The sequence below is a fragment of the Acomys minous genome, assembly GCF_964271855.1.
Source record: "Acomys minous genome assembly, chromosome: 13".
Lineage (NCBI taxonomy): Eukaryota > Metazoa > Chordata > Mammalia > Rodentia > Muridae > Acomys > Acomys minous.
In genome coordinates this window covers 101,333,387-101,356,754 of record NC_140495.1, presented here as the reverse complement: position 1 = coordinate 101,356,754, position 23,368 = coordinate 101,333,387, and the positions used below count along the sequence as shown (strand labels likewise).

The 23,368-nt window shown below is 48.5% G+C and overlaps 1 protein-coding gene across 1 annotated transcript; it reads right to left on the bottom strand.

Annotated features, from left to right (window-relative positions):
• Positions 1-12,980: 12,980 nt before the first annotated feature.
• LOC311581825 (uncharacterized protein) lies at positions 12,981-18,104 on the bottom strand (the record flags this gene model as incomplete). Its single annotated transcript, XM_084754346.1, has 4 exons — positions 12,981-13,341; positions 13,411-14,882; positions 17,069-17,236; positions 17,717-18,104. The coding sequence occupies 4 exons, from the start codon at positions 18,102-18,104 to the stop codon at positions 13,111-13,113; spliced, it is 2,259 nt and encodes a 752-aa protein (XP_084610472.1). The 3' UTR covers positions 12,981-13,110.
• Positions 18,105-23,368: the final 5,264 nt, after the last annotated feature.

Below are 23,368 nucleotides of genomic sequence, written 5' to 3'. Positions count from 1 at the left end.
AGGCCATGCTGCCAGGTGGCGGGGCTGGGACACCGCAGGCCTGGACAGGTGTGCCTGTGCTGCCATGCAGTGGCGATACTGGGACATAGCAGGCACGCAAAAAGGCACCCTTGTACTGTGATATGGTGGGTGGCACTGACATGGCAGGCATACCATCGGACATGACACGTCTGTGCCCACCGTATTGCCACACTGGCATTCGGCAGATGTGACAAAAGGACTGCTCCTGATGCCAGGTTTTAGGCTGGAACACAGCAGGTGCACAGACAAGCATGCCATATTGGTAGTACTGGGACATGGCAGGTTTGTAAACAGGCATGTCTGTGCCACCATGTGGGATATGGTAGGCTAAAACATACATGCCTGTATTGTCACCTGGCACTTGGATACAGCAGATGTATGCACAGGTGTGCCTGTGCTGTCACAGGCAACACAGAGATATGGCATGTGGCAAACATGCAAGCTCAGGCCCCCTTGTGGTCACCACCTGGGTCGTGGCGGGTTTGTGAACAGGTGCACCGAGGCTACCAGCTGGGAGACCGGGTATAGGAACAGGAGAACCCAGGCTGTATATTGTGTTATTGGGTATGACAAAGGTATGAGCAACTAAGCTTCCACATAGTGAGGCTGGGATGTGGCATGTGTGTAAACAGACATGCCCAAGCCATTAATGCATGTGCTGCAATATGGCAGACATGCAAACAGGCACGTTATCCCCACCACATGATGGGGGCGGGGAGAGAGAGAGAGAGAGAGAGAGAGAGAGAGAGAGAGAGAGAGAGAGAGAGAGAATGTGTGAGCAGGTGTGGCAGTGCCCCCACATGGCAACAATGGCAACAGTGACGCTCAGCAGGCATGTGAACTGTGTGCTGGCACTGGAACATGGCAGGTGTACAAACAGGCATGCATGTACCACCATGTGGCCTCACGGGGACACACTAAGCATGCTAACTGGGCATGCCTGCACCCACCACGTGGCATTGCTTGGCTAGTGCCCGTGAGCCAAGACATTTGCTCATGCCGCTATGTGGTAGCGCTGGAACTCAGTTGACGTGTGATCACTCCTGCCTTTCTAGCCTGTGTTGGCCATGGGACACGGGAGGCGCATGAACAGACACACCCCCATTGCCAGATGACATCACGGGGACATAGCAGTCATGCAAACAGGCATGGCCGTGTGGGAGTGCTCGGACACAGCAAGCACACACATGCTTGTTCACAATGCCGCATGGAATAGCTGGGAAGCGACAGGTGTGTACATAGGCATGCACGCATCACGTGGCTGGCTGAGAAATGGGGCCTGACAGGCTGGCACGGGCATTTCCACACTGTTGTGTGGTGGCACTGAGGCATGACAGGCACAAAGAAATGTGCCTATGGTGCTTTGCGGCATTGCTGGGGCTCAGCAATGCCAACGACATGAACAGGGCTTTTTAAGTCACCGTATGTCGGTGCTGGGGCACAGCAGATGCAGGAACAGGCACAGGTGACTGCCCTAGGAAATGGCAGGCATATAAGCAGGCATGCCTGAGTTATCAGGTGACATTGCTGAGACGTGACAGGCATGCAAATAGATACACCTGTGCCTCATGGTATAACGGCAGGTGTGTGAACAGGTGTGCCCAAGTTCCACGTGGCAGGACTAGGAGATGGCTGGCATGCAAACAGGTGCACCTAAGCCGACACGTGGCATCACCTGGACACGGCAGGCGTACAAACACACGTGTCCATGCTGTAATGTGTTAGCACCAGGGCTTGACAGATGTGTGAGTAAGACTACTTGTGCCACCTCGTGTTGATGCCGGGGTGGCAAGTGCGTGAACAGGCAGGCTCACACTCCTAGGTGGAGATCCTGGTACACAGCTGCGGCAAAAAAAGGCAGCTCAAACCACCAGGTAGCAATGTTGGGGAATGGCAGGGACCCAAACAGGAGTGTCTATCCTACACAGCGGTGCGAAGGCTCCACATGCATGAATAGGCAGGGTTGCATAGCCACGAGGCATAGCTGGGAGAAGGCAAATGCAAAGACGTGTACCTTCACTGTGGCAGGAGCAGAACCAGGCCTGCCCGTCCTGCCACGTTCGGTCTTGGGATACGACAGGTGCATGAACAAAGAGGTCCACACCATCACATAATGGAGCTGGGGCTTAGGAGGCATGCCAACAGGTATGCCTGCAGTGACATGTGACATTATGAGGCTCGGCAGGTTTGTGAACAAGCATGTTCATACTCTCATAGGAGGCCCTGGCACACAGTGGGCACGGACAGGCTTTCCCACACTTCCTGGTGGCATCTCCAGCGTAGGCGTGTGAAAAGGTGTGACCTTACCACCATGTGGCAGGGCTGGAGATGGAACGTATGCAAATAGGCATGCCCCTGCTCCATATGGTGGCACTGGGACAAGACAGGTACATGAACAGGCATGGTTATACTGCTAGGGTGGCCCCCGTACCCAGCAAGAGTGAATAGGTGCATCAAAGCCTCTGTATAGCAAGGCTGGGGGACTGTGGGCATGTAAACAGCTGTGTTGCCACAGGGAGGCCCTCTTTTATAGCAGGTGGACACATATTGCTTTAAAAATTACCAGTATTATTAGTAAGGCCTGGCTAGGTCCAGCTAGCGATCAATTGAGACACTGACACTTGTTATATTTTAAAATAGCCTTAGTTAACCTGCGGCGGGGCAGATGTTAATCCTCTAAACTATTTCCCATAGTGGGGCAGGTATAGGATCTTTGTCCCAATCCCATGTCATCTGTTTCTAATGACTTCTATCAAGCTACCTCTCATCTATAATCCCAAATACTTGCTAATGTTCTTCATCTGGGCCAAATCCTCCATCCATGCCGGCCACGTGTTTCTTCTCCATCTAACCCATGGTGGCCTCCTTCTCTTCCTCCTCTTGGGAGCCTCCAGTCTCTCTTCTCCTTCTTCCTCGTGGTGATCTTTCTTCTTCCCAGGATTCCTTTCTCTCCTTCTCTGGACCCTTAGCCACACCTATCTCATCTGCCCTGCACAGGTGGGGATGCTTTTTGTTAATTAGCATTAAAATACATCAGACCTTCCTCCAACAGACACAGGGACGCTGAAGCCACCACATAGCAGTACTGGGACATGGCAGGCATACAAAGATGTTTGCCATTCCTACATAGCAGCTTGGGACACAATAGGCATGACACAAGTGGCCTTGCAGCCGCTTAGCAGTGCTGGGAAGGGGTGGGCCTGTGCAGGTGTGCCCTAGCAACTACTGGAGCTGCTGGAGCACTCAAAGTGCAAACAGGTGTGCCAGCTGTTGCTGCCGTGAGTTAGAGCAGGCATGTGAACAGGTGTACCTACACTGCCGCATGATGGTGCTGGGCTCAGAAGGTGTGCAAACAGGTGAGCACACGCCACGTGGCATTGCAGAGATATAACAGGTGCCCGAACAGGCATGCCACACAGCCACATGGCAGCTCTGAGTACGGACATGCAAGCCTGTGTGCCCGTGCCACCAGGTGGCAGAGTTGGGACGCGATAGAAGTGAAAGTGGGCATGCCTGTGATGCCATGGGGTGGTGTTGGGAAATGGCAGGTGCACCGGGAAATAGCGGGTGTGTGAACAGGTGTGCCCACTCCAACACAGGGTGGCGCTGGACACCACAGATGTGCAAACAGGATTACCCATGCAGCCAGTGGCTGCATGACTGGGACACTGTGTGTCTTTGAACAAGTGTGCCAAACTGTCATGTGGGACCAGTGGTACACGGCAGGAGTGCAAACAGGTGTGATTGTTTAGGGCATGGCCTGCTTATCTCGCCCTTATCTCCCTGCTGATGTAACAGGTCTGGAGTCTGTCTCAGTGTAGGTTCCTAAGGACTTTCCAGGTAGCACCCATGGTTCTGGGTAAGAGAATATACTTAGAAAGTCACTGTTGAAAAACTGATTCAGAAACAGCAAGAAACAGCACCAGAGTTTTACAAATGAATAACTCAAGCTTTGGTGTTATTAATAACAGGTGATTGTCATGCAGTTCAAGTGCAGCCTCCAGTTACTCTGAATTTAGAAATCATGGCCATGGAATTTGCTCAGACAGTTGCTGATGTCAGGGGAGTTCAGAGCCTATGAAAACCTGGTCTGCTGCATTTAACCCGGGCAAAGCTTGCTTCTTTTGTCATATGCTGGGATGTGAAGTTGGCTCACCCCTTTCACCTAACCAACAGTGATAATTCCGTGTCCTTTAATTTGAAAAAGGACATCATTTTTTAAAAATTGATTCTTCTCTTATTTATTACACCCTGACCACAGTTACCCCTCCCTCCCCTCCCCCCCCTCCTCCTCCTCTGTTTCTCTTCAGAAAAGGAGCAGGCCTCCCATGGAGAGCAACCAAATATGGCACGTCAAGTTGTAGCAAGACTAGGCACTTCCCCTCGTATTAGGGCTGGGCAGGGTAACACAGTATGAGTAAAAGGGAAAAAAAATTACATTATTTTTAATAGCTTATAAATACAGTTGATCAAGTAATGTCACTTCACTTTTAGTCATATTGAACACAATAAGGGGTTTTTATTGACAGGGGCACTGCAGTATATACACTAATAATCCCAACACCTAAGACTGAGGCAAGACTGTTATAAGTTCAATGCCAGCCCGAACTATGGAGTGAACTTATCTCAAGAAAAAAAATATGCTAAGAAAAAGCGTATATTAGCTAGCAAAGTGCCTATGGCAACATAATGTGGTTTCTGTGAGGTAGCAATGAACGTGTTCTAAGCACTTCAGTCAGAGTTCAGCATTATTTAACATACTTTCGGCAATGATAGAAATAATCAACTGACTTGAGTATTATAAATCAGGCAGTAATTGGGATAGAGGAACAGTGACATGGCGCCCCTAACACACAGGGAAAAAGGATGTAGAAAGTCACAAGCAAATAAATATGCTTGGAATGGCTGGATTAAAGAGCTGCCCTTTCCCCACATCCGGTGGCCATCTGGTCGCTGGGGGGAAGCGGACATCTTCAGAGCAGTGACAGCGAGAACAGAACTTGGTAAGGTTAAGTGTCTGTGGCTTCTGAGCTCACCAGTGATCTAGCCAGTCTGAGTTCGAGTATAATAGTAAACAAAATACAAATCACGTCTTTGGTTGAACATACACATTCTTTTGGGAACACCATACAGGGAAAACAAACAAAAAACAACAACAACAGACCCAAACTTGTCTACATTGTTAAATCTGAGACCTCCAAAATATCACATTGTTTAGTATACAGTGATAATTCAGACTTTTTCAATGGATCAGTGAATGTTTAAATGGCTGCATGCATAGAGATAAATGAATGAAAACATATTAAAAGAAATTGAGATTTAAGATGATCTGAATAATGAGGGTTGAAAGGAGTTCAGAACTGGTTTTTTTTAGCTTACTTAAAATTTATGAAAAATAGAATCTTAGGAAACTGTGTATTCTAGACTTAAAGTTTACTCATGAACCAGTAAATACCACCTCGAGAGCTTCCTCAGTCTTTGGGATACATCAGATAGTGAAACAAAATCCCTGTCGAGTAAGAGAAAGTCCTGCTTTAGTCAGGCTTGCAATTTACTTCCCATGGATAAAATGTATTAAATTCTTACTGTCAATCACGATGGCATTCTGATTTAAAAAGAAATACTTTCAATGTAATTCCACTTAAGTTTGTGCAATTATAGTCACCTATGTGATTATGCCGTGGGTAAATTATGTAATTCAATCAGTTAGAGAGGGACTTTTCTCTCCTCCTTAACCCAGTATACAAAGATCACATTAAAAAAATTAACTTATCTATTCACTTTCCATCCTGATCATAGCCCCTTCCCTCCTCTCTTAGGATCCCACCTTCCCTCTGTAGGAACCAGGCCTGACTGGGCTGCCTGCCTGTCTTGCTGTTTCATGTCCTGTTTCTAGCAGCTTCCATGTCTGTGTTTATCTTGGTTAGCTAGTCATGTTTACTGCTCTGAGAACGCGCCCCTCCCTTCCTCGAGACTTGTCCTTCTGTGTGCGATCACCTCTTGAGGGATTTCACCTGGGAGGGGGATTTCTGTTTTGCTGCCCATAAGAAGGCTCTTTGGAATTCTCGAAAGAGAATAATAAACCGCTGCTGCTCTCTTAACATGAAGGACCCACTGTGTTAGTGTGTGTGTGTGTGTGTGTGTGTGTGTGTGTGTGTGTGTGTGTGTGTGCATGAGTTAAATCCGCAGTCCCTCGCCCTTGACTCGGTACTGCAGTGGTGCGGGCTCCACACCCTCCTTCTACCCCGCTCCCCTACTCCTCAGAAAAGGGGAGCTCCCCCTACGACCCCACCCCAATCAAGTCTCATCAGGACTGAGCGCATCCTCTTCCCCTGTGGCCTGGTGAGGCTGCCCTGTCAGGGGAAAGTGATCAAAAAGTAGGCAACAGGGTCCATGTCAGAGATGGTATCTGCTCCCTTTACAAGGGGACCCACATGAAGCCTGAGCTGCCCATCAGTTACATCTGTGTAGGGAGCCTTAGTCCAGTCCATGCATGGTCCCTGGGTGGTGCTTCAGTCTCCACAAGCTCCTCTGGGCCCAGGTTAGTTGGCTTTGTTGGTCTTGTGGCACTCCTGTCTCCTCCAGGTTCTTCCATCCTTCCCCCCACTTTTCCACAAGGCTCCCTATGCTCAGCCCAATGTTTGGCTGTGAGTCTCAGCATCTCTTTCAATCTGCGGCTGTGTGGAATCTCTCAGAGGCCAGCTATGCTAGGCTCCTGTCTGCAAGCATAGCGGAGTACCGTTAATAGTGTCAGTGGTTGGCTCTCTCTCATGGGGTGGGTCTCAGGTTGAGCTAGGCATTGGTTGGACAGTCCCTCAATCTCTGCTTGTGCATCCTTGTACATCTTATAAGCAGGGTAAGTTTTGAGTTGAGATTTTTGTGGTTGGGGTGGTGTTCCCCTCCCTCCTCTAGGAGTCCTGTCTAGTTGGAGGGTGTCCTATTCTGTCTCCATGACCCAAGCTACCAGGAGTCTCAGCTAGAGTCACCCCCATATCCTTCCAGAAGCCTACCCTGACTTAAGTCTCCAGCTTATAACACAGAGATGCTCCACCCACGGTTTCCCTTCTCTATATGAGCCCTCTGTACTCCCGCCTCCGCTTTCCTCAGGTCTGGTCCCCATCCTCATTTCTATCTGAGCGCCCTCTCCTGCCTTGTTCCCTCTCTTCAATCACTTCTGCTGTCTATTCTGTTTCCCCTTCTGAGTGAGATTTAGTCATCCTCCCTAGGGTCCTCCTTGGTTCTTAGCTTCTTTGGGTCTGTGAATTGCTGTATGTTTATCCTGTACCAGGTGGCTAAAATCCACTTATAAGTGAGTACATATACCATGTGTGTCTTTTTGGGTCTGGGTTACCTCACTCAGGATCTTTTCTAGCTCCATCCATTTGCCTGCAAATTTCTTGATTTCCTTGTTTTTTTTTTAAAATACCTAACAAATATTTCATTGAGTAAAAGTACCACTGTTTCTTTATCCATTCAAAGAGCACATTTTAAAAGGCTTTAACAAAAGCCTTAATGAAATAAAGCACTTAACTAAAACAGGATTGATTAGGATTATAATATTTTATTTATTCTATGAAAGCCAGACAGATTTTTTTTTTAAAAACTTCGTGATGATCTTTAACAAATTAAGAAATTAGCCCCTGGAAATGTATTCTAGCAAGCATGCCTGCCGGCAACTTATAGGACACACAAATCCCAGCACAGCTGTGAATGAGTGTCCTGGTTTCAGTTGCTATGATAAACCCCAAGACTAGATATAACTTGGGGGAGAAAAGGATTGTTTCATGTTACAGGTGATAGTCCATCACTGAGGGAAGTCAGGGCAGGGGCTTGAAGCAGAGAATATTGAAGGATGATGCTACTGGTTTGCTTACAGGAACATGTTCACCTACCTCTTTTATATGGCCCAGGCCCACCTTACCTGCTGTGAGATGGTGCTTGTCACAGTGGGCTACTACACCAATTAGCAATCATGAAAATGCTCCACATGCATGCCAACAGGCTAAGCTGATGGGACAGGCAGTCCCTCAGTTGAGGATTCTACATAAGTCAATGTGACAACCAAGAGCAGCCATCACAATGATTTCCTCCCATCCTCCCTCAAAAATCATAAGATTACTTAAAAAGATTATAAATATTTTTGTGATAAAAAAAATCACATGTCCAGTTTTTGAAAACGAACTTTGCAGATAGCAACATTATGTCACAATATTAAAAAAAAAAACTAGACACAGCTACAAGGATGTATATAAAGAAAATGTCCATGTGACATGAAGCTGGTAGTAATGTGAGCAGAGCTTCATGCCATGTGGCCATCCCACATGCCTTGACTGTAGTCCCTGAGGGCACAGAAGGTACCACATTTGTGAATATATTTGTGTTAAGGAGGTTGACATATTTTAGTGCAAGATGCATTACTTGCTGAATGGCAAGTCACCAAATAATACTGCACCCAAAAAAGTGAGCAGGAGGTAATATGTCTGTGTGGCATGCAATAGATTTAGTGAAGTGTTGAAGGAGAGATAAACATGTTTTTTTTGTTTGTTTGTTTAGATCACAAGTGGGGGATGAAAAAAAAGACTTGTGAGAGAGCAGGTGATGCTTATCACCTTAGAAGTCAAACCACCATGTGGGGGAAGATTGGTTGTTAACCAGCTGAAAAACATCCTTGAACAAATTCTGAGAGGAGGTATAAATGTGAGCCAAAAAACAAGAGGCAGGGCCTTTTGGAGACTTGGGATAGTCTTGGCTGTTCATCGCTCCACTTTGAGATGCTCCTAGGGAGAACCGCTCTAGGTAAGGCTTCAGGGCTCCGGGCTCCAGCTGAGGTTCTGGGTTCTGGTTACTCAAGGTTCCAGGAGAAGAAAATTCTGCTCATTACACCAGGAGAATCGTTCCTTAGAACTGATATTCTTACAGTTTTGTTATTGTATTCTTTAATCTCCTTTTCCTATTGTTTAAGTTAGTCAGGGTATAAGTGAGGTAATCTCAGTTAAGAAGTTCATAATAAAATATATTTGCTAAGAAAATTGAGCCTACAAAGTGTCATTAAGAAAATATTTCAAAAAATTATAGCTTAGAAAAGCATTTTGGAGTAGGAAGCTTCAGACTTCGTATTCCACAGAAACACTATAAAACAAGCAGAAGATGCCAGAATCAATTTGTTAGGTCTCTGGAAGCAGACAATGAGGCAACAGGTGATAAAGCCAACAGCAGGAGGGCACTTCAGATCTCGGTCTCATTCACTTTTTCTTTTCTTTTTTTTCTTTTCTTTTTTACAGGACCATCCTGAACTCAATGAGCTTTCTTTTTTTTTCTGGGTCCTCAAGAAAGCAGAGCAGACATCATTTAAATTTTATACCTGTGTGTTCAAATTTAGTTTAGGACTGCCTAAAGGGTTGCCTTAAAGTTCTTCCCCTGTTTGCCTCATTTTTGAGGTCAGATCAGAGAAGCAGTGGTCGCTGATGGAAAGTTAAGGATGTGAGACCTCTGCCTGGAGCAAGAAAGGTACCCATGAAACATGCTATAGACGTCCTGAGCTGGGAAGGAAAACCAGGGCAAGAGTTCACTTCAGAAATTATAGCATCAGAAATCTCTGTTTATTGGGGGATTTAAATAACAGTGTACATACTGAACAGTTAAAGCGCGCGCACACACACACACACACACACACACACACACACACACACACACACGGGAGTGGGGTAGAGGGAGAGACAGAGACAGGAAGACAGAGATGTTCAGAAATGACCTGTGAAAGTCATAAGATTAAAAAAAACATTACATCAGCTTGACTCTCCACTTAAAGCGTTTGCATCGCAGTGTCCCTCGGCAGCCTATCAGTTATCACCCATAACCGACAGACTCATCTTCAGGAACTGATGTGTCATAGCTGCAAGAAGATGTGAATTAGAGACCAGAATGTTTCAGTCTCATAGTGCTACTCATGTTCCTTTAGGGTAAAATCGTTTTTAAAGTAAAACTCTGCAAACCTCTAGATTGATTAGACTATGAGATAATCTGTGACTAGTCTATGAAATATATCTATGAAATAAAGTGAGATAGTTTCTATCTTTGAATTCTCAAAAAAAAATTTTTTTTTGCATTTTCATTGCCCATGACTATCTAAACACTAAATAGGAAGTCCTTTAGCATCTCGCTACAAGGTTCTCCTCATAGATCCTATATTTAGATGGCATTATATTTAATATGCACTTAATTATAAATGACCCACCTCTTTCTAACTTTAATTTAGTTAAATTGTCATTGTGTCTATTCGTTTTACCTGGGGAAGGCATTTTCATATAAATACGTATTATACATTGAAAATATCCTCCCATAGCTCTGAACCCCGCATTTTACTCCTCACCTTCCTGTTAGCCCCTCTACCTAAATAGTTTTCTTCTAATTTCATGTCATATATATGTGTTGCTCCTTCTCCCAAGGGTGCAGCTCATGGGAGAAGGCAGGGGGTTCAGGGCGAGGAAGTGAATGGCTAGAGTGTAAGACCCCCGACACGGCGGTCTTAACGCGGAGACCCCCACCAAGAACCAACGAGACCAAGGCTTCGGCTGCAACAAGCAAGAGGCTTTATTATTAAGGGGACGGGTACCCGGGCGTTTCAGTCTCCCAAGAGGCTGGCGCGCCGGGCGAGTCTTTAGGGGGTCCTTTATAGGGAGTTTGGCGGGAAGCTCGGTTACAGAAGCGAAAAAGCATAGTTACAGGGCTCTGATTGGTAAATTTAAATGAGGCGAGGTTATAGTCCGGTCATTAGGTGGGCTCTGGGAGCAGGGGAGTTTACCCGTTCTCTGGGCCAGGTGGCCATCCATAAATATCTTGTTTGACATGGAGCGAGGTTATGGCCCGGCCATCGGATGGGAACAGGGGAGTTTGCCCACTCCCTGGGCCAGATGGCCGACCATAAATATTTTGTTTGACAAGGACAAGCACGCTTTTATCTTTCTCCTCTGAGCTCCAGGCCTTATTTTATCTCGGGAACCCATTATTCTAGTCTTGCCTTGCAAGATAACGTTACTGCTGCTATGCTTGCTATGCCGGGTGCACAGGGGAGGGGGTCTTACATTCCCCCCTCTTGTTGTAAATTGAATGAAATCTTTCATTCAATGACCTCTGGTTGTGTCTGTTGGAGCTGTTGGTATTGTCGGGTTAGAACCAAGGCCTGTACAACCGATAGGTGGCCTTGGTTTTGGATGAATTGCATCAGTCTGTTAAGAACGCAGGGCCCAAAAAGTAGGAGCAGAACAATAATTAACAAAGGGCCTGTTATGGTAGATATTAAAGTGGTGAACCAAGGAGCCTTATTAAACCAGTTTTCATACCACGTTCGTCCTGATTCGAATTGTAACTGTCGCTGTTTTAGTCTTTCTCGCAGCTTGGACATACTATCTCTAACTACCCCTGTATGGTCAGCGTAAAAACAACATTCTTCCTTGAGGGCTGCACAGAGTCCACCTTCTTTCAGGAATAAAATGTCTAACCCTCTACGATTTTGGAGTACTACCTCAGAAAGGGAGGTTAGGGACTGTTCTAATGCACTAATAGATTCTTCTAATGCTTGAAGATCTGCGTTCATGGCCTGTTGTAGCTGCTGAAAATGAGCAACCTGAGTGAGAGCAGTAGTCCCGGTTCCGATCCCTGCCGCAACTCCCCCGACTGTTAATCCTCCCAGTAGCAGTGCCAGAGTGATGGATACTGGCTCTCGGGGGTAACGATTAATCCCCTCAAAATAGCGGTATAGGTCGGAGGGGTCATGGTATGTGATCTTGGGGAAGAGCTGGACTAATACACAGAAGTCCGAAGACATTTTAAGGACGGATGTTGTGACACATGGGGTTAACCCAGTGTTACAGGCCCAGTAGGTTCCATTTGGGCCAGTGAGGTACCTGGTTTCCGAAATTTTCAGGGTGCTGGTCAAAGTGGTGTTGCACAGGGATTTATGGGACGAGGGGACGGTCCCTAAGCAAGTTCCCTTACCGGATATTTCAGACAGCGTAAGGCGGTGAGGGGTATTGGAGAGACACCTATTGTCTGGGGTGGAGGAGTTGGTAATGCTGGTCGTAAGGGCAACTCCCTCATAGTAAGGGGGTTGGGAGGTGAGACACATCCAACATTCCTTAGTCTTTTCCGGGGAAGTATAGTTTAGGGCCTGGTATGCCCCCGTTACCAAGTCCAGGAGCTGATTTCTCGTGTTAGGATGTGAATCTAGGGCAGAGGGGGTGCTAGGATTTACCGAAAATGACGTCGTCGGTGGAGCGGGTGGGGGTAGCACCTGGGGTCTAGGCTGGGCTTGAGGTGGCTCGGCCAGGACAGGGTTAGGGCCTATTGCCATGGTGGGAGCGGTAGTCAGGGTTAACTTGACCTTGAAAATTAGCCCATGGTCTTTGTTTGATTTATACAATCGCAACCCCCAAGTGTTCCCCTTAAGCCATCGGCGATCCTGCTTTCCTTTTTCTGTAAACTTGATGACTATGGGGTTGCAGTACTTTTTCTTGCAGGGCCCCTCTGGGCTATTGAAGGGGGCGCATTTAGTCTGGAGGTATTTATACTCATTTCTTTCTCCTTCTCCTGGCCTGTCATAGCTACTGTTTCTCTTTACCGTGATCAGGTCCCAACTGGAAGAGGGGTTCCAGGAAGCCTCGCCCGTGGTTTCACAGCCCCATGCGGCACAAAAGAAATCAGGGGCCCCCCCACATTGGCGCTTGAACTGCCGAGATTGGCCTTGTCCTGGGCAAACATAGAACTGAATGGACCGAAGATTAGCCCGGTAGAACTGTCCGGAGCACCCGAGAGTGCTTCCTATCCCATTTGGCACGCATAGTCTTTCAGCCGGGGGATTAGAGAGGTCAGTGTGGTCGGGAAGGTCCCATGTTAGTGACCCAGCTGCCAACTTACAGAGGTCTGGCGTCAGGTCCGGCCACCAAGTCCATGGAGGATGTAGTGCGGTGACCGACCAGACGGTGTCTCCCTCTTCATTGGTTACCTCCCAGGTTTGTTGTACTGGAGTGTGAGGGCTGGCAGACGGGGCCCAGGGGAGGGATAGTAGGAGAAAGGTAAGGGTCATGGGGCGGATCAGGTTCGGGAAAGTCTTATCTTTAGGGGATTGTCGGTTCGATGGGCCTTCCATGTTGTCTTGTCTGGGTCTGTCTCCCTGGCTGCCTTGACGTGGGCTGCGTGGATCCAGGTGGCAATTCCGTCTACCTTGAGAGCCATCGGGGTAGTCAGGAGAACAGCGTAAGGTCCTTTCCAGCGGGGTTCAAGGTTCTTGGTCCGGTGGCGTCGGACCCAGACGTAGTCTCCGACCTGGAATGGGTGAGGGGCCAGGGGTTTGTCAAGCTGGTCTTTATAAGCACGGGCTAGGGGCTCCCATACCTCATTTTGCACCTCTTGGAGGGCTCTTAGGTGTGCCTGGAGGGAAGGCCTGGTAGCGAAGGAGCCGATATCTGGGTCAAGGAAGTGAACAATAGGAACATGTGAACCATAGACAATCTCAAAGGGAGTAAGTCCATGTGGGCCAGGGGTGTTCCTAACCCTGTATAGGGCCAGGGGTAGCAGGGCCACCCAGTCCTTAGTGCCAGCTGCAAGCGTTAATTTAGTCAAAGTCTCCTTAATAGATCTATTCATGCGCTCTACCTGTCCTGAACTCTGGGGTCTATAAGAACAATGTAATTTCCAATTAATCCCCAGTAGTTTGGCCACCTGCTGGCTTACCTGGGAGACGAAGGCTGGTCCGTTGTCGGACCCAATTACCTGTGGCATCCCGTAGCGAGGGAAAATATCATCTAAAAGCTTCTTGGAAACCACCTTGGCCGTCTCATGTTTGGTGGGGAAGGCTTCAGTCCATCCTGAAAAAGTATCTACAAAGACCAGCAGGTACCGGTATCCGTATATACCTGGTTTGATCTCCGTGAAGTCAATTTCCCAATGGGTCCCTGGCCGGTGTCCTCGGACCCTAGTTCCTGACAAATTTAAGGACTTGTTGGTATTGACCAGCGTGCAGGGCCGGCAATTGTCAATGGCTCTCTGGAGGGCCTCCTTTTTTCCCAATAGGTAAAAGTCCGTTTCTTCTTTTTCAAGGAGGGTCTTCATCTTCTGGGCGCTTAAATGAGTGAGCTTGTGGAAGTAGTCAATCAAATAGTCAGTTTCTTTTGAGGGGACGACTACCTTGTCCTGGTATCGCCAATGGTCAGGGCCTTCAGGAAGCGCGCCCATCTTTTGAAGTCTTTGTATGTCGTCGTCGGTGAATTTCCAATTCCGGTCCTGCTGTCTTGGCGCTCCGGTGTCTCCTTGTAAGGAGAGCGCCTCGAGAGTGTCGAGGGGTCTTGTAGCGGCTTGGCGGGCTGTCTCGTCAGCCAGCCGATTACCTCGAGCCTCAGGAGAGTCCCCTTTCTGGTGGCCCGGGCAATGGATGATGCTGAGCTGCTGGGGTAAAAAGAGGGCCTTCAGGAGGGCCAGGATTTCAGTCTTATTTTTAATTTCTTTACCTTCTGAGGTGAGGAGTCCTCGGCGCCGATAAATTTCTCCATGTACGTGGGCTGTGGCGAAGGCATACCGGCTGTCTGTATAGACTGTTAGCCTTTTTCCTTTTGCCAGTTCCAGGGCCTTGGTCAGGGCGATCAGTTCAGCACGCTGGGCGGAGGTCCCTGGGGGCAGAGGGCTGGCCCATATTACCTGGTCGGTGGTGGTGATAGCCGCTCCGGCCCGTCGTGTCCCGTTATCCAGGAAGCTGCTCCCATCCGTATACCAAACGAAGTCTGGGTGAGGGAGGGGCTGGTCAGTGAGGTCAGGGCGGGTTCTGTGGATTTCCGCCAGGACTTGCTGACAGTCATGATCCTCGGGCCCGTCTGGGAGAGGGAGCAGCGTGGCAGGGTTGAGATTGGTTATTGGCCCAAAGGTGACTCTGTCCGAGTCTAAAAGCATGGCCTGGTAATGTGTAACCCGGGCGTTGGAGAGCCATCTGTCTGGGGGCTGCCGGACCAGGGATTCCATGGCATGGGGCGCTAAGATAGTAATTGGCTGTCCCATGGTGAGTTTATTAGAGTCTTTAAGGAGTAAGGCGGCTGTAGCAACCATCCGTAGGCAAGGGGGCCAGCCTGCTGCCACGGAGTCCAGTTTCTTAGAGAGGTAGGCTATAGGCCTTTTCCAGGGCCCCAGTCTCTGAATTAGAATTCCCTTGGCGTAGCCTTGCTTCTCGTCAATGAACAACTCAAAGGGCTTGGTTAAATCGGGCAGCCCCAGTGCGGGGGCTGAAATTAAGGCAGTCTTAATAGCCTCGAAGGCCTGTTGATGGGTGGGCCCCCAGACAAACATCGTTCCTGGCTTGGTGAGGGGGTACAGGGGAGCTGCCAGTTCCGCGAACCCAGGGATCCAGAGGCGGCAAAAGCCCGCTGTTCCTAAAAATTCTCTGAGCTGACGGGGGGACCGCGGTGGCGGGATTTGGAGGACAGTTTGTTTCCTAGCCGGAGTGAGCCACCTCTGTCCATCCTTGATGGAGTAACCTAGGTAGGTTACTTCAGTCTGGCAAATTTGTGCCTTCTTGAAAGAGGCTCGATACCCCAGCCGTCCTAGGACTTGTAGGAGGGCGTGGGTTCCCCGTCGGCAGCTCTCCTTAGAGGGGGCTGCCAGGAGGAGATCGTCCACATATTGGAGCAATATGAGGTCTGGGTATCGTACCCTGAAGTCGGCCAAATCACGGTGTAAGGCCTCATCGAACAGGGTGGGACTATTTTTAAATCCCTGTGGCAGCCGTGTCCATGTTAGTTGCCCCGAAATCCCCAAGTCGGGGTCCTTCCATTCGAATGCAAAGAGAGGCTGGCTGGAGGGATGCAGTCTTAGGCAGAAGAAAGCATCCTTTAAGTCCAGCACAGTGTACCAGACATGGTCTGGGGATAGCCCCGTCAATAGGTTGTAAGGGTTGGGGACAGTAGGATGTATGTCTTCAACCCGTTTGTTGACTTCTCTTAAGTCTTGGACCGGCCGATAATCCCCCGTTCCGGGCTTTTTAACAGGAAGCAAGGGGGTGTTCCAGGGAGACTGACAAGGAGTCAGTATGCCTTGGTCCAGGAGTCTCCGAATATGAGGCCGTATTCCCAGGTAGGCTGCCTGTGACATAGGGTACTGCCGGATAGAGACTGGGGTGGCAGAAGCCTTAAGGTGTACTAATATGGGGGGCTGTTGGTGAGCTAGGCCCATTCCCCCAGTTTCGGCCCATGATGATGGATACAGGGCTTGCCAGTCTGGGCTAGGGGTATCGCTCCCAGGGGGGTCAGTCTCATACAATCTGTATTCATCCTCTAAATTTAATACCAAAGTCTGAATAGGCTGCCCTTGTGGTCCTGTCACACGAGTGTGCCCTTCTTCGAAGTGAATTTGGGCCTTGAGTTTGGTTAATAAGTCTCTTCCCAGGAGGGGATATGGGCAGTCCGGGACGTGAAGAAAGGAATGTGAGACCTTACCGGTGGCAAGATGTACTTTTCTCTCGGTGGTCCAGCGGTAAGGCTTCCCGCCAGTCGCTCCTTGCACCCAGGCAGTCTTTGTTGTCAGGGGCCCCGGTGCGGTGGTAAGGACGGAGTGCTGAGCTCCCGTATCCACCAAGAAGGTGACGGGTTGCCCCCCCACATTTAGAGTTAGCCGGGGTTCAGGGGGAGGCTCCTGACCCTGACTTCTTCAGTCTTCCAGGTTGAGGAGAGCCGCGGGGGGGGGGTTCTACGGGGCCCTTTGGGACGCCTGGGACAGTCCCGTACCCAGTGACCTCTCTCCTTACAATAGGCACATTGGTCCTTATCCACAGGGGTTTTTCTCCGTTCTCCCTGGCCCTGACTATCCTGGCGTCCTGAAACTACGGTGGCCAAAAGTCTACTCATTTCTCTATGTCTCTTTTTATCTCTAGCATTTTCCCTCTCTTCCGCTTCTTTTCTCAATCTCTCTTCCCTTTCTTCAGACTCTTTCCTAAGCCTTTCTTCTCTCTCTTCCGGCGTCTCTCTCTTATTATAAACTTTCTCTGCCTCCTTTAAAAGATCCTGAACTGTACTCTCTTTAAGTTCCTCCAATTTCTCCAATTTGCGTCTGATATCTGGGGCAGACTGCCAGATAAAAGCCATGGCCAGGGTGGTGGCCAGGAGGGGGTCTTCCGGATCATATGGAGTATAGACCCTATAAGCCTCTTTTAGACGCTCAAGGAAAGCTGACGGCGTCTCATCTGCTTTTTGAGTAACCATCTTAACCTGGGCCAAATTGGTGGGCCGCCTGGCGGCTTTTTGGAGACCCGCTATAAGCAGCTGACGATAAAGGCGTAGGTGGGCCCTACCTTCCTCAGTATTGAAGTCCCAGTCGGGTCGTTCCAAGGGGAAGGCACTGGCTATCTCATTTGGCAGCTGGGTAGGCCGCCCATTAGCTCCTGGGACGCTCTTGCGTGCCTCCAGAAGGACGCGCTGCTTTTCCTCAGAGGTAAGGAGCGTCTGTAGAAGCTGTTGACAATCATCCCAAGTGGGTTGATGGGTGACTAGAATGGACTCAATAAGGGAGGTTAGCCGGGAGGGGTCCTTAGAAAAAGAAGGGTTATTATTTTTCCAATTATAAAGGTCTGAGGCGGAAAACGGCCAATATTGCATCTGGCCACCCGTGCCAGCCCGAAGAGGGAAGGCCTGAGAGGTCTGAGGTGGAACTTCGCGCCGGCTACGGAGTCGGCCGGCCATCGGTGAGGCCTCAGGCGCTGCGGTGGGAGCAATATCTTCAGGGCGGGGCGTGATATCCCCAGGTGTCCCCGGCGGGGGAGGAGCCGAGGGAGTCGGAGGTCCGGCCGATGAGGCTGGACCTGGAACCACTAGGGCCCGGTAGGGGGGTGGTTCTTCAGTCAGGAGATCCAGGAGGGGCCCCTCATCTGGTGGCAAGACCTTCTGGGCTGGACGGACAATGGCGGGATAGAGACCTGTCCCAGCGGGGGGCGGAGCGGAGTGAAGCCCGGTCCCAGCTGAATCTGCCATGGCAGGGGACACTGGCTGGGGCGTAGCGAGGGGAAGCCCGGTCCCAGCTGAACCCGCCAGAGCAGAAACTACAGGCAGGGGCATTGCGGGAGGGAGCCCGGTCCCAGCGGAACCCGCCAGAGCAGAAGGCGCCGGCTGGGGTGTTGCGGAGTGGGGCCCGGCCCCGGCGGGAGTCGCGGAGTGGGGCCCGGCCCCGGCGGGAGTCGCGGAGTGGGGCCCGGTCCCGGCGGGAGTCGCGGAGTGGGGCCCGGCCCCGGCGGGAGTCGCGGAGTGGGGCCCGGCCCCGGCGGGAGTCGCGGAGTGGGGCTGAATGAGGAAAGGTCTGACCCATGGAGGGGGGTCACGAACGAGAGATTCCCAAGTCATTATGTAGGGGACCTGGTCCGGATGACCGTGTGGTCCAGGGTCTATAATTTTGGACTTGATCTGTAGAATGAGAGAAAGGTTAAAAGTGCCATCTTGTGGCCACCCGGTATAAAGCGTAGGCCATTCAGCGGAACAAAGAGTTTCCCATCTGCCCTTGCGAACTTCTACTGACAAATTGTGCGCTATGGCACGGACCTCTTTGGAGTGCTGCAAAGTAAGGGTTAGTGGGGTGACAAGAGTCTGACCCATGGTGCCGAAAATATAGAACGAAACACAACAGAGAAACACTACACACAGAAGACCAGACACAGCCTGCGCGGGACGCTTGCGCCAAAGCGAAAATAAAGCGGCGGTTGCAGGCGGCGGCTCGGCCGCCGCAGGGGATCCGTACCCCCCGCCTTCCAGATGAGGCGAATAGCCTCTCAGATGGGCCGGAGCCCCAAATAACCCTGGAGGAGACAGGGTTCTAGTACAGAATTCCACAGGGACGTCTCCCCGGGCCACAAGGGGGGAGTACAAGCCCGTCAGCTTCCCCCGCCCTTGCCAGATTCAGAGAGTTTGCGCAAACACCGAGACACGTAACGATTAACAACGATCAACAACGACAAAGCCGGCCGGCGCAAAGACAAAGGCTTACCTCCCGAATTTGGGTCGATGGTCCCCAGGCGGGGGTCTCGATCTCGGTGGGACCTCCAAATGTAAGACCCCCGACACGGCGGTCTTAACGCGGAGACCCCCACCAAGAACCAACGAGACCAAGGCTTCGGCTGCAACAAGCAAGAGGCTTTATTATTAAGGGGACGGGTACCCGGGCGTTTCAGTCTCCCAAGAGGCTGGCGCGCCGGGCGAGTCTTTAGGGGGTCCTTTATAGGGAGTTTGGCGGGAAGCTCGGTTACAGAAGCGAAAAAGCATAGTTACAGGGCTCTGATTGGTAAATTTAAATGAGGCGAGGTTATAGTCCGGTCATTAGGTGGGCTCTGGGAGCAGGGGAGTTTACCCGTTCTCTGGGCCAGGTGGCCATCCATAAATATCTTGTTTGACATGGAGCGAGGTTATGGCCCGGCCATCGGATGGGAACAGGGGAGTTTGCCCACTCCCTGGGCCAGATGGCCGACCATAAATATTTTGTTTGACAAGGACAAGCACGCTTTTATCTTTCTCCTCTGAGCTCCAGGCCTTATTTTATCTCGGGAACCCATTATTCTAGTCTTGCCTTGCAAGATAACGTTACTGCTGCTATGCTTGCTATGCCGGGTGCACAGGGGAGGGGGTCTTACAAGAGGTGCCATTACACAGACACCAGGAATCCGGCGAGGGGCTGCAGACTCCTTTATTCTGGGAGAGACAGCAGGATATATAGGTTTGGGCGACCAATCAGGTTCCTCCGTGTCATCTCTGAGCCGGCCAATGGATGCTCACCTCTGGGCACCCTCCGCCCTACCACTTCCTCAGTCATGTAGGAGGAAGCTGCCCCAGGCCATGAGCCCCAAAGGCATTAAGTCAGGAGTGTCCACATATATGTGAGAAAACGAGAGAAAACGTTATATTTATCTTTCTGAGACTGGTTTAACCTACTTTATATGATTATCTTAAGTTACATTCATTTTTTTCTTCCTGAAGATTATGAAACTTTTTTTTTAAATGTATGTTTCATTGAATCCAATCAGAGAGTATTTGGTTGCTCCCACAACATATGTGCCACTCTTGTTGTTGGCTATACCTTGGCAGGCCAGTGGTCACTGTAGCTTGTACTGTTCGTAACTGGGTGAGACTAATGATTAGTTTTCTCCTATAGTATCATGTGTAGCACCTTACAGCACCATGAAATCTAGGCAGTAGGAAGAAGCATCTACATCAGCTGGGTGTTGGCTCTGTTTATTAACAATTAAACTTTATTATACAACCCAACTAGCATACACAAGAAGGAAAAAAGTTTAAAGGGACAGAAGAATGAACCTTCCAGTCTCCGTTCCACGGGATAGGTCTTTAGGTGTCTCTCTGACCCACGAGCTGGTCCGGTCTGTTCCTCTCTCTCCGCGCTCTCTGCTCGCCTTCCCTCAACCTCTTGTTTTCCTTCCCACCACCTTCCCAGTCACATGCAAAGGGCGGTCTCCTTCTCCCTTCGAGGGTCAATTAGGAAAACAATAGCCACGGTGGGGTTCCCAGGTAGGCTTCCTGAATTCCAAGCCCAGGAAGGCTCCAAACAGTCTGTCACAAGGTATTCATGGTGTGCCCCAAGGGTAAAGCCCACCAAGACTGCTTCCACCTGTGACAAAGCTTAATCTTTCCCACAGCTGGGTGTCTTCATGTTCTTTGATTCAAGCATGTAGTACCTTCAGCAACAGGGCCTTACTGCCAACTTCCGGAGGGAAACTAAAATAGATGGCCGTTCGGAAGTTGATGGTACCCTACTGAGCAACGACTTAAGAAGACAACCCGTTCCTGGCACTGGGGCTTCGGTTCATTAGCGTGTGGTGTCCAGTTGAGGCACAGCCTGCCTCCCCGCGTTATAAGTTAACTTGACTTAAGCACTCTTGTGTTTGCATAAGTACATGCATGTGATGTGTACGTGCTAGGAAGCTTCTGTATTAGTAGTTTTCCATACGGCATTTTCAAAAGCTTGTTTGTGTTATCTCTTCCAATATCCCTTTGTCCCTCTCATCCCTTGTCCCCTATGTAATCTCTCATGGTCCGTTATCCCCCTGCCCCTTTATAATACTGTATTCTATTGTCTCTCCTTCCTTGAAAGACCCCCTCCCGCTCTCCATAGCTCCTCTGTGGTCCTTACCTCTGTGGGTATTCTCCATGAAAGACTTATCTACAGCTGGAAAGTTAACTTTTGTGTATGGGAGAGAACACGAAATGAACGTCCTTCTTGGTCTGTCTTCGTTTTCTTAAAAGATTGTCATCTTAATGGGGTGAGATGGAATCTCAACATAACTTTGTTTTTTCTTTCTGCGACAGGGCTTCTCTGTGTAGCCTTGGCTGTCCTGGGACTCACTGTGTAGACCAGGCTGGCCTTGAACTCACAGAGATCTGCCTGCCTCTGCCTCCTGAGGGCTGGGATTAAAGGAGTGCGCCACCACCGCTCGGCTAGCTCAATATAATTTTGTCTTACATTTTTCTGATTGCTGGTGAGAGTGAACGTTCTCTCATGTTATTTTGGGCGTTTTGAGAAGTTTCCATTTATTACATTAGCCGTTTGCTGATTAGGGTGTTTGATGTCTTATTTAGGTTTTTTTTTTTTTGCATATTTTAGACGTTAATTCTCTGTCAGATGTATAGTTAGCAGAGATTTCTCCCAGTCTGTATGTCATCTCTTCAGTCTACTGTTTCCTTTGCTATACAGAAGATTTTTTTTTTCTTACTTAAGTCCCATTTGTCAACCATTAGCATTAATTCTTGGGCAGCTAGAGTCCTGTTGAGAGCTCTCTGAGACTTTATAGACTATACCTTTAACTTGAAGTGTTTTCTCTTGTTATTTCCTCTAAAGTCTCAGAGTTTCAGACCCACAGTAAGAACTTTTGATGCATGTGGAGCTGACTTTTGTATAAGATGACAGATAGGGATCGTGTTTCCTCCTTTGCATGTATCAGTTTTCCAGCACCATTTGCAAAGACGCTGTTTTTTTTCCTCCAATGTGTATTTTTGGCATCTCTGTGTCATAAATCATGTAGCTGCAGATCGAGGGTTTGTAATTAAACAATCAATCAAACAATGCAGTTGATGGTGGAAGCGTAAAGCCCTGAGTGGAGGGCGCTTGTTTTTATAGCTGCTGCAGCTGTGTAGGAGTTCGCCAATACGCATAGAATTTAGGCTCTTTGTCCATGCGGCTTTTTAAATCCAGCTGTGTATTATTTATGCTCGTTAGTTGGAATAAAGTGATTTTTAAGGTATTGTAAAGCTTTAAAAGCACACATATTCAAATTTTCATAATCACACGATTATAAATTATTATGGAAGATTATTTTCCCAAACCCATATTATTTTTGTTTGTAACCTTTGGACCTATGTGAAAAGGAGATAGATGTAAACTACAAGCAGGGGTTCTACTAAAACCTTGGGAACATTTTAGAAAGTGGTTAAACATGAACAAGGGTATTTTACATGAATTAAGATAACTATAGGACTAAACATATTATGTATCACTTCACTGGAAATGCAGATTCCTTTTAGTCTTACAAACATCATTTTATTTGTTTCATTTTATTTTATTTTCTTTTTTTAGATTTTGTTTTATTTATTTTATCTATGAGTGCTCAATCTGCATATACACCTATATGCCAGAAGAGGGCATCAGATTCTAATATAGATGGTTGTGAGCCACTCTGTGGTTGCTAGGGATTGAACTCAGGACCTCGGGAAGAGCAGACAGTGCTCTTATCCGCTGAGCCATCTCTCCAACTCCCTATTTATTTCATTTTCAATCCTCTTCAAATTCTTCTAAGTGTTAAAAACAAACCATAAGTCTTGATTTCATTATCCTTTCATGTACTGAAATATGAAATAGCACACTGAGGCCCATTGACATGGATAATTTAAGCATGCTAATTAAAAAGAAAATGAAAAAAAAAAACCCTAAAATTTTAAGTAAACATATTGGTCATAGATGTCAAAAAGAGGTGTTTCAGATATTATTAATAAGGATAATCTATAAAAAACAAATTCTGTAGAGGGAACTAAACCCTAAAATAAAATAAAACTTGAAAAGCCTGTGTAGTTAAACTTCAACTGCCCTGTGGCTGTTGGGGAGAGCACGTAAATAAAAACTGAGGTGGGATACTCGCCTCTCTCATTGGAGTGTTTGAAGACAAAATGACATTTAAAAACCCTAAGACAATAAAGCAGAGACATCAAAACTAGACAACGATGACACAATGGGGAAATGCATGGTGAATGCTTGAGTGAGCAAGCCTCATCAAATAGTCGCACAGTTATAGCATCCCCAGGCAGCGTCCTCTCATTTGCTTGACGTTTCCTCT